The sequence below is a fragment of the Paroedura picta genome, chromosome 8, assembly GCF_049243985.1.
Source record: "Paroedura picta isolate Pp20150507F chromosome 8, Ppicta_v3.0, whole genome shotgun sequence".
In the NCBI taxonomy this organism is placed as follows: Eukaryota; Metazoa; Chordata; class Lepidosauria; order Squamata; family Gekkonidae; genus Paroedura; species Paroedura picta.
The window spans coordinates 29,382,109-29,394,168 of NC_135376.1; the positions used below are offsets into that span (position 1 = coordinate 29,382,109).

Consider the following 12,060-nt stretch of genomic DNA (forward strand, 5'->3'; position numbering starts at 1 on the left):
AAACAACAGCTCCTACAATCCTCAATGGTAAGCCAGTTGTCCAATGACCACACCAGGCAACTGTCCAATAAAAATGAGATGTTGTATGTATATTGACAATTCCATGAGATCCCAAGTGTCCCTATACATCATGGGATGATTTACCACTGACATGGTACTCCTCTCTGTTACACTGTAGCTGCAAGGTTTAAATACTGTTTAATCAGTATTTGAAATTGAGCAGCTGCAACCTTTAAAAATGCAAAATAAAAGCATTGCCTTTTGCCTTCTCACATCAGGACTAGTGCAAGCATAATTTATGTTGCTGGGTGATCTGGTTATTTGTACTGGCATGATTTGATAAATTATGACACTAATTTCAAGGTTGATAAAGAAGGGGGAAAATATGATCTCAAACACTTACTCTCTGCAGGCTCTTTAGATCTTCTTCCACTGGAGGATTTCCTCAGTAAACTTCGTCCTGAGGTAAAAAGGCTAGTTAATTCCTCTAGAGGACTGGTAGGTGTTCTAGAACGTGAACCACTCTGCGATGATGACCCATAGGTATTGACAGAGGCGTTTACCATTTTCCCCCCTTCTTGCAATAAGTTTCTGGCTGTAGAATGAGGCACTGATGGAGAACTTCTTGAGAGACTTCCTGAATGTACAGAGTCATAAGGAGGAGGTCTTTTGAGACTTAAGGGGGTAAGTGACCGACCCATACTCACAGGAGAGGGAGAGGCAGAGTGGCTTTTGGGATAGCCATGTGGAGACTGTGTTCTGTATAAGGTAGAAGGATGAGGAGGTGAAGAGGAGTGCCCTGGAGTACTAGTTCCATGAGATATTGACTGGTCTTTCTCCAGTTTTTGATGACTTAGAGTATGAGGTGGCAGTGAAGATGGAGAAGCTCCAGCTTGCTGTTTGATATAAGACACATTTTCTAACACAGGAAGCTTGGTGACTTCCAGAGGTGTTAGAGGAGATTCATCAGAATTTGGGGAGCATTGCACTGGTGCAGGTGGAAAAACCAGGAGTGGAGGTCTATGAGAAAGCAAATTTGGAAATGGTGGGGGGATATCACAAAGCACACCCTTGGGAGTGGATGGCACTGAGGACTTGGCGAATTCAAGGTCAGGCACTGTGGGAGTAGCACACTGAGAAGAACAGCTGTGATGGTCATACTCACATGGACATTTTGAATCTTGGCCTCCATCATCAAAGATGGGGTACTTCATTTCCTCATATACTGCCTCACTTTGGTCCTCCTCATCCTTTTTGAAATCTCTTAATATATTCCCAACCATTTCGATATAAACAGGCTCTTCTTCCTCTGTGTCTGGAGCAGGACTGCTGACCTGTGACAAGGAGGCATCCCGACTTAGAGCTGATTTTGTGGGGGCATGCTTTTTGATGTATGTCTCATCAAAGGATGCACTTAGCTGAGTGTTTGGATTCCGTTTCGGCTTAGGGGGTGGAATCTTCTTAGTGTATTCATCACTGTGAGGCCTTGGTTTGGATGACACTGTGAAGGAAGCAAAAGAAATATTAAAGAAACTTGTCTATGAAAATATAGCATAGTTTTGAAACATTGCAATTGTCTATTCAGATAACATATTTAGAGTGAATTCACCTCAGCATTTTTCCACATCCTTTAACAGAAAGTTGTAGCTCTAAAAATATACTGTTCAGACAACATCCAAGAAGTACATTGACAAATCAAATGTAGTAGTTAGACTCTTCAAAAGCCATGTTGTGGTTCAGCAGCAGACTACATCCTTCGTAAGCGTACAGACCCAGGTTTGATACTGACACACCTGCAGTGTGAGCTGGTGTTGGCCAAGACTTTTTCTGCCTTAGACTCTACAGAGTTAGAATGGTCTGAGAGTATGAAGCAGCATCACAGCATCTTAAATGTTTAGCTAATACCTTCAGCTTGAGATATCACATTGAAGCTCAGGTGATAAGCTTCAAAATAATTTGGATGAATTGAGAGATTCAATCTCTTCATATACTTGAAGAAAGCTCAGCAACCCCCTAGGAGGTCAGAATTTCTGAAAGTGTAAATCTAGGAATAGTATGCTGGTCTAGTTTCAAAATTTAAAAATTACCTGGTATCCATTTGGACAGAAAGGTTAAAGATTCCAAATACATTATCCTCCACAGATTTACCCAGCTAGCTGTATATGGAAATTTCTTATAACTGCTTAACTTAAAAAATAAATCTGATAATATGAGAGTTGATCATCAGCCCACAGATTTGTGTAAAAATGTCCACGTTGATTAGGCCTCATTGCTGTTCTGAGGGATAAGACTATCCTGAAGTGAAAGCCCAAGCACTTGAGAACTAGATATAGTGACCAAAGAGTGATGGGCTGTAATCTGGAGAACTGAAGCCCACCCCTTCACATGAAGCCAGTTTGTGTGACTGTAGGTCAGTAATAGTTATCTCCGAGATCTCTCAGCCTCAGAGAGTCTGTTGTGGGAAGAGGATGGATCGGTGATTGCAAGCCACTTTGAGTAGCAGATAGTGAAAAATAGAGAAAAAAAATAAAAATAACTCTTCATCTTAAACTGTTACTTTGATCAAGTGTTTCATGACATTAAAGCTCCTAAAGCAGGAATGTGGATTTCTTTAAAGGCTGCCCTTAGCTAATGAAAGAGAACTGTATTTCTGGGCATACTGTAAGCAATCGTATTCTCCCCTTTTCTTCTGTTTTCAGACAGGATGATCTGGATGTGGATGGGTGAGGAAGGGGAAGCACAGACTAAGAATGGTTTCCTACATATCTGGGGGACTTCCAAGATAAGCAGGAAATCCTCAGATCTGAATGCTGCGCACACATACTGTTCTCATGGTTTCACTGAACACTGATAGCAAAGACAAATGTGTGAATGCAAACCTGCAGTCTTCTATGGAAGAGAAACAAGAAGCCCAGTGCTTCTCTTGTGCCAGTTCCCCAAAGGTCATTGATGGACTTCCTGAGAACATTTATATAGCGTTTATCCAGATTACTGCTCAAGGCAGCCATGGAGGATATGTCCCTTTTCAGTATATTTCATTCAAACCCAACTTCACACACACACACACAAGCATCCTTTAAGCTTTGTGGACTTACTCTTTAAAGGTGAAAGGGAGTTATGTTAACTGAAAAGCAGACAGGTCAGAAGAGTCACAGTGATTCTACCAGAGCCCTGGAAAAACTACATGAAGGTGTCTAATACCAAGACAGCATTAACCCATCTGGTTCAATACTGTCAACTCAGATTTGTAGCAACTATTTACCATGCTCTCTTCCCCGTATCTGCTATCTGCCAAGGACTGGACCTGTAACCTTCTGCCAGAACAGTCATGACAACTTCCAAAAAGAAGGTCCCATATGTACCTGTTCCCCTAAACCCTCTTGTCCCTGGGCTCCATGGAGCTGCTGGGCAAGCAGTTTGCCAGCCAACCACAACTTTTAAAATTGTGAAGTGACCATTTCGGGGCTTATTCAGTTGGAAGCAAGGTAGTCCAAACTGGACTAGCTGTAGAAGAATTTATTACAGCTGAGCATTTGGGTGCAGCCTATCACACATATTATTAGACATTTCTCACTGCAGTGCAAGCAGGTACGTACCTGACTATTTTGGTGCCTGGGGCAAAGGACAGGGCTCGGTAAAACATGGGGCCAAACCCCATAGCCACCCAGATAGCCCATCCACACCTTGGCTCAGCCCATCACCTGATGTCACTCCTGCCCTGGGCCACATTTTCTGCAGTGAAGTATCTCAGCCCAGCTGCCCTGGCAGCCCTGGCTACAGGTTGGAGCCAGTCAGAGCAGCACCATCAAGTTCTCCATGCTGGACACACCAGCCCCAAAGGCTGAAGGGGCATTGGGGGCCTGGCATTCCATTTGTGGAAAGCCCCTGATGGGTGGACATGCTTTCAGAAGGGAGGGCTGCAGCTCCTGGACAGTTGCCACATGCTGCCATCCTCCACTCATATGGGTAGATATGGGTGGTGTGAATTGGGGGAGATGGGTGCCACTGGTGGGCCTCCCACATGCAGCAGGCCCCCACTGGCTGTGGGAAGGGCATGGGCTGCTCCCTTCCACATCCCCTATGTGGTGCCTAGGGCTTGTGCCTTGGCTGCCACAGCCTAGATACGGCTCTGAATACAAGTTAGGCAGATCATACTCAAATATATAAACCCCAGATACTCAAACAGATGAACCCCAAGTCTTTCTGGTTATGGTTAATTTAGATGTCACAGAATCATAGGCTCATAAAGGTGAAAAGGCCCTACAAGCCATCTAGTCCAACCCCCTGCTTAAAGCAGAGCAGCCTAGCACATTCCTGAGAAGTCTTTGCCCATCTGCTGCTTGAAGAATGCCAGTGAAGGGAAGCACACAACTTCCCTAGGCAACCAATTGCACTGCTGAACTATTCTGACTGTGGAGGAAAATCCTAACATCCTGCCAGTATCTTTCTGCTCTTAATTTAAACCCATTATTTTGAGTCCTGTCTTCTGCTGCCAACAGGAACAGCTCCCTGCCCTCCCCTAAGTATCAGCCCTTGAAATTCTTAATGAGAGAACTCATGTCACCCATCAGCCTCCTCTTCTCCAGACTGAGCATTCCCCAAGCCCCTCAGCCTTTCCTTGCAGAATTTGGTCTCCAGACCACAATCGTTGTCATTGCACTCTTTTGCAGCCCGTGAAGATCTTCAGTTACCCAGAAAAGCAAACTATTGACATGAAGTGAAATATTTCATTTAGTAAGCAAGAAAGTACTCTCATCAAAACATTGTCAAAACTGAGGCCAAAGATACAGGTCTTCACATAGATCCCGAACCCTGCTCCCCCCCATGGGAATCCAGAGGAAGCCATAACACTCAGATAAGGGAATTCAAGGCTTCAAGGGGAAAGGGAGGGGGGAGGAAAAGACTGATCCATTAGGAGTGAGGAGGAGGGGAGGGGTGAAATGCAAGAAAGAACATCAGGGGCTATAAACAAAGCAAAGGAGACAAGCTGCTCCCAACCCCTACAGGGCTGATGCTCTACATATCTAGCTATGTAAACTTCACTAAGTAATGGCAGAAACAACAGGGTTCTGACACACCCATTCCATTCTGTCTACATCAAAGTGAGGCCTCCAGAACTGTGCACAGTGTTCCAGGTGTGGCCTGACCAATGTGGCAGGGTAGTAGCACTGCTGAGTGCCATCATGTGGCCCCAGACAAAGATTCCATTTGCTGCCCAATACAACAAAATATCATAACAAAAGGAACAAATCATTGGCTTACTGCTACGGTGAATCTATGGTAATAAAAGAACTGGCCTGTCTGTCCATCTTTTATTTATATCCCATCTTCATCCTCAGTGGGTATCCAAGGCAGCTTACATAATTCTTCTCTCCCCCATTTTATCCTCATGCCAACCCTGTGAGGTAGGTTAGGCTGTGATTGTGCCACTGGCATGCCAGGTTCGATTCTGCGCTCCCCCACATGCAACCAGCTGGGTGACCTTGGGCCCGCCACGGCACTGATAAAACTGTTCTGACTGGGCAGTGATATCAGGGCTCTCTCAGCCTCACCCACCCCACAGGGTGTCTGTTGTGGGGAGAAGAAAGGGAAGGTGATTGTAAGCCGCTTTGAGCCTCCTTCGGGTAGGGAAAAGCGACATATAAGAACCAACTCTTCTTCTTCTAAATTGCATATTCTCAATGAATTCTTTTTGTGCTGGGGTAAGATCTGTAAATTTTTATCTCGATAAAAACAGAATATCTGTCAGAGATTATGTATTAATAAAACTCATAAAATTCATGAACTTGCTAGCTTTGTCCATTCATTTTCTGGAAGTGTTTTCCCAGTGTAAGATTTCAAGAATCTCTCTTGCAAGCATGGGCTGACTATAATACAGGTTAACAACATTTGTCATAGAGGAAAGTAGCCTTTATAAAAGCCTATTAGATCTTCCACAATAATGATTAACAGCCCAGTGCTTGAACTGGGAATTGTAACTTCTGCTCCACATGTATAACCACTAAAATAGATTTACGTTCCATTATCCTGTATGTAAAGGGTAGAGGAGGGGGAAACAACCTTTGTTAGATCATGCAGAACTATTAACTCTTTCCCCCCACCTTTCTGTTCATAATATTAACAAAGGTTTTCTACTGTACTACTCTTAAGGACATTCTGTCGCCAAGCAAGACAGAGATGAGAAAGTCTTGAGGCCAAAAAGTGAAACTAAAGAGGGGAAGGACACCAAAAAAAATAACGTGGAGGGAGACAGAAATAAATAGGAAAAGTGGGAGATAAATTAGGTTGTTTTGTCTTGCCTTACCGCTTTATGCAATGTGGTTGAGCTGGGTGTAAGAAAAGGAAGAGAAAGAAGTTAGACTATTATAGAAAATGATGTTGGTTAGCAGGTTGCTAACATCAGCCAGGGTGCCTTGCCTTGCTCCACTGGTGGATTAGCTGAAGGGTTTAGCATGATTTGTTAGCCAAGTTTGCTTCAGTGTTGGAGAAAGACAAGTCTTGTAGACAGAGTGCCTTTCACTGTGCCCTGCATCTTTAGTGGTTTCAACCAGAACTGCATTTTAAAAATAAATGCAAAGACATTTGGCTGGATGCAGTGTGACCCTGGCACCAAAGACCTTCCAGCTGACTTTTATCTCCTCAATTTTGTCCTTTCTGTTGGTGGGCCCAGTACAGTGGGACTATGACATCCTGCAATTTGGGTGTTTTGCTTCTGTTGATACACCCCAAGACTGCATTAGCCTTTTTTTGCCACTGCATCACACAGACTGCTCATATTTAGCTTCCACTAAATGAAAGTTAGCTCTATTAGCTGACACTGTCAAATTCTCTAAGTCTGTTATTCTTTTGCACATTTGCTTCACTTCAGCAAGCTCTGCACAGGATTTTTCCCCCTTACTTCTGTCAGCCAAACACTCTTGAGTTTCTAATGCTGAACTTCGACAGCAGCACTTGTGGATTTAAATTACCCCTTCTAGAAACTCAACCTCAAATGCACAGGCAAAGACAGAAGTGTTTATCTTTCTATTTTGATGTCCCCTATTTCTCAAGTCCACTTTAAACCCAACACTTAAACTGAAACTCGTGTAACCTTCCAAGATGTGCCTGAAATTATATATCTGGTATGGGACTTACTGGAATGTGGTTTACTATGGAGTGTCTTAAAAGTGAATGCCTTCATTTTATTTTCCAGACTTCTCCCAAGATTCACACAATTCATGTTGGTGAGATGAATAACAAACCAGTGTGGTATTGTGGTTAGGGTGCTGAACTAGGTTTTGAAAGATGAGGATTCCCAAATCCTTCTTCAGACATGAATTTTGGTAGGTTCCCTTGGGCCAGTTGCATATTCCCAGCCTAACCTACGTCCCAGGATTGCTGTAAAGATAAAATTCAAGTCATGCTGTTCTTCTGGAGGAAGGGTATAGATAGAGGTGAAAAACATTTAAATATACTTTATGTTTACTGGCAGGTAACCTGTATAATACAAGTATTGTTTCCTCATCCAGTTTTGCGACATGCCATGCCTAGTTCCTTATTTTGAGGATGAATGCAATGAAGACTGTAATACAGTTTATACATTAAAAATGCTACATATTCATCATATACTTGTGTAAATTGCTGCTGACATATTTGGAAACAGGCTAATTTAGAATGGTAAGCTTGTGAACATTTCAGATGCTAACACTGTTTTGTCACCTTTAAAACAGCATTTTACCACCTGTACACATAATGTGTGAAAAGGGTACATGTACCTATCATGGCTGTTTGGTGTGTATCCCAAGCATGTTCCACAGGACACTCTTATGCTTGCCATAGTGAGCCAGCCATGCAGACCGCAGGGCTTGTGCTGTTCCCTCATCAAGCATCATTAGCCTGTTGTGGGAGAGCAAAGTGGGGTGAGGAACCCATGGATCTGAACTACAGGGACTGCAAACAGTGCATCTAATTACATAAACTGGAGTCACCCAGATGCACCTTAACAGGTGCCTAATGCACTTCATGCCCATGCTGCTTTCTATTACAAACTGGATAACATAGATTAAGCAGATTGCTTGTTTTACATGTGGAGATCAGATGACATTCAGGTCCTGCCCAGGTCAACATTCTTCTCTTTCAATGAAAAGGTCTTTCCCCTCTCCCCCTCCTCCTAATTCCAAGATTCATCTCTGTTGTTATTCGGGCATTGTGCAATATGATAATGAAAAGAAGATCGCATACTTTGAAATGCACTCTAGCAGTGCTTGACATTTCTTTAGTGGTCTCTGATGCTCATACAAGGACAACTAGATGCAATTAGTGGCTGACCTTGCCTTACTATACAATATGGACAATACATGCCTTCCCTTCTTCATCTAAGTCAGCTCTTTACAGGATCTTCATGTCCCTTTCCCCCCATAGTGTTTACTTTTAATAATACATATACACACACACACTTATAATTCTTTCCCCCAGAAGTATAGGCTATAAATATTTTACAAAGGTAATTTTGTTATTTCAATGAACCTGCTATGCACTTTGCTATTTTTCAGGTCCAACCTAACTAATTACTTACTTCTACAAAATATTAAGAATACAGGAATATTGCAAAACAAGATTCAGTCCATAGCAATCATGGAACAAAAGCTGTGAAATATTAATGAGAGATGTAGGCAGTTTTTCAGCGCATTTACATGTCACTAGTTCATATGTGTGGGTAGGATGTCTGGCAGTGTCCCACAGGCAATGAAAAGATTTTTTTCTGGCAATCTCTATGAGAGTAAAAAGCACAACACTACATTAGTACTTTGACATTTAGCAGGCAAAGAAAACATTAGACGCATGCTGGGAACACCAGCTCCCGTGCATAGCTTGCTCGGGAAATCACACTGGATGTTATTCACACACTGCACTTCAGTCAGTCAAAATGTTATTATTTGTGGCCAAGGACCATCACAATCAAGCAGATAAAACTTACAAATAAAATGTGGACAAGGAACAGCGAACAACACAGCTACTACGTCAAAAAAACATGTAAAGTTTCATTAGAACAAATTAGCACCTTCTCTGAGTGCTGCTGAAGGAGTCTCAGCCATTAAGCACAACCTCATACCTGAATTTCCGCAGCTGCCAGGGTGAAATGTGCCACTTCATAAGAGACATACAATTCCACATTGGAAAAAAGGAATGATGGTTTTTCCAACGTGGGTGAGAAAACTGGGCTACTCATTTCTCCCATGAATTTGTTTCTGGGTTCTGTATACAAAGGGCAGAACAGAATGTAGTGTGGAAGGTCTTTGGGGACTGAAGCTACACAAATATTTTTAAAAATGGCAGTAATAAATATTTGTGTATAGAGGCTATCTAGAATGGCTGAAAGTATGGTTTGAAACCTCAAAGAAGCGCAAGCCATTCTAAGATTTTAAAAGGTGGTCTTGGTCAAATAAGATGCTCTGCTGTGGTCCCTCTTAAACAACTGGAACCAATGAGAAAATTTGGAACAGAGAATAGAACTTCTGTCCATTGCAGCGTCGATCTTAAAGATCCAGTCTCTTATTTTGAGATGGGGCAAGGAAACATCCCAAAAGTCATTCACCAGAGAGGGATGATGGAGGGCATCATTGAAACCAGCTATACAAATGGTATCTGAACTCAGCAGTGTATTGCTCTCTCCCAGAAGAGGATTATTGGAGTGATTCCATTGCAAATAGACTCTATCAGAAGGTACCCAAGTTCAGTCCTCACTAGAGCTGCTGGAGCACCAGGAAGCAAAGAGAGGAATGCTTTGCACTTGTGTTTTTTTATAGATGGGGAAACCTATGCAATATTGGACAAGAACAAAGCTCTGAGTTAATATGTGTATATCTGTCTTCTGAATTCATGACTTTATAAGTACTTAATACTTTTGTAAGTATCTAATACTTATGCTAGCATGAAGCAGTGGTTAGGATGGAATAGGATTTGGAATACCCAGGTTCATATCCCTATTTGGAAGCTTACTGGGTGACCTTGAGCCAGTCACATAAATTTAGCCGATGTTTCTTCACAGGGTTGTTGAGATGACAACATGGATAAATGACGATGCATACCTCTCCTGGACCAGGAATCCCCGGTCTGTTGGAATTGGCAAAGTGTAACGCCCTTCGGCCTAGTTTTCACAATGAAGTATTTTTTGGGGGGTGGGGGAGTCATTAAAATGGCAAGATTTTGTTTTTTTTCATCATGTGTCTATAAATTTATTTTCAGTCCAAACATAATCAATCTTCTCACTAAAAATGAAAAATGAATTGTGATCTAGGCATCTCTGACCTCTGAGAGGGCCATTAGAGTTGCCAGCCTCCTGGTGGGATGAGATGGATGTGCTGAGAAGGGTAGTTCTATAAATCTATCCAATCAATCTCCCAGAATTACCATTAATCTCCAGGCCACAGAGATTAATTCCTCTGGAGAAATTGGCTGCCTTGGACATTATACCCACTGAGCACCTCTACTCCCTAACCCCTGCCCTACCAGGCACCACCTCCAAATTTCCAGGAAATTTTCAACCCGGTGTCGGCAAGCTAAGAGGGCCTGTCTGATTTCAAGATAATCACTGTCAAAGGTGGGCAGTTGTAGAAACCAGATCATGTGGCCTTCCTCACAAACAATTTACCAAGACTGCAGGGTCTACAGATCTAAAAGTCCACATAGCCATTGGTGACAGCAAATTGGTTGTTTAGTATTACTGACCTCCTGTGCCAGAGGGCATAATGGCTGGGGTGTGAATCTGCCTGCTGAAATTGTCTGAAACTGCTTCTCTCAACAAGGCCATATCTAAAGGTAAAAAGGTAAAGGTATCCCCTGTGCAAGCACTGGGTCACCCTTGGGGTGACGCCCTCTAGCGTTTTCATGGCAGACTCAATACAGGGTGGTTTGCCAGTGCCTTCCCCAGTCATTACCGTTTACCTCCCAGCAAGCTGGGTACTCATTTTACCGACCTCGGAAGGATGGAAGGCTGAGTCAACCTTAAGCCGGCTGCTGGGATCGAACTCCCAGCCTCATGGGCAGAGCTTTCAGACTGCATATCTGCTGCCTTACCACTCTGTGCCACAAGAGGATCTTAGGCCATATCTATGGGTGCTTAAATTGAGAAACTAGAGCCACGAACCACGTTCTACAAACTCAAAAAAGCCTCAGGTATATATCAAATATTAAAAAACAAAGCAAAAATATATTAGAAGGTTAAAACCCTCCAAAATTATAGAAACAGCAACCTTCCCTCAGTCAGTTGCCATTGCCAGGCAGCCACAATAGTATTGCCAGCCTTCAAGTCTTGGTTTACATCAGTAAAAGACTGGGTGTTAGGGTCCTTTCCAGGGCTGTTTTGGCCTTTGAGGGAGGACTCATTGGTGCTAGGCCCATTAGCAACCACCAGGTGACTAGCTACCATGTGACTAGCTTGGCTGCTCACTATATCCAATGGCAGTCACCATATGAAAGCCAGTGTGGTGTAGTGGTTAGAGTTTTACACTTGGATCTGGGAGGGCCAGATCTGAATCACTACTCTACCATTGAAGCTTAATGGGGACCTTGGACTAGTTACATATTCTCAACCTAATTCAAATCACAGGGTTGTTGTGAGGGAAAACAAATGGAGGAGAGAATAATGATGTAAGCTGTTTTGGTCCCCATTGTGGAAAGAGGAAGGGTATAAATGATGAAATAAATATAGCTGAAGAAGGGGAACCGATGAATGGTATGTTGATGGGTGGGTGAGAAGGAAGCAGGGGATAGTGAGAATAGGGGTTGCTAGAAGGGGAAAGAGGAAATAGTGTGGGGAGCGAGATGCAATGGGGAAATGAGGCACGCCCTGCAAATCTTTGCAGCTTCCCGCCATGCAACCAGACCCAGCAATTGGCATTACACAACAATACTTAGCCCAGTTATTGGTACTATACACCTGAACCATAGTTTTCCCCAACAGAAGCTGCCAGAGGGAAGGAAGGAAAACTGGGGGGGGGGGATATATTGAAGTTGTCCCATGGGGGGAAAGGATAGTAAAAAGCAGGGAAAGGGGAGAAGCTATGAAGTCTTTCAGGAATG

The 12,060-nt window shown here is 43.1% G+C and overlaps 1 protein-coding gene across 8 annotated transcripts in view; it reads right to left on the reverse strand.

The window, feature by feature from the left end:
- The window catches only part of NYAP2 (neuronal tyrosine-phosphorylated phosphoinositide-3-kinase adaptor 2), a 190,800-nt gene that overhangs the window by 77,910 nt on the left and 100,830 nt on the right, over positions 1-12,060 (reverse strand). For all 8 annotated transcript variants that reach the window (XM_077348868.1, XM_077348864.1, XM_077348862.1 and 5 more), the window contains one exon: positions 404-1,501. In XM_077348868.1, the coding sequence (XP_077204983.1) occupies positions 404-1,501 (1,098 nt within the window). The remainder of the gene's footprint in view (positions 1-403; positions 1,502-12,060) is intronic.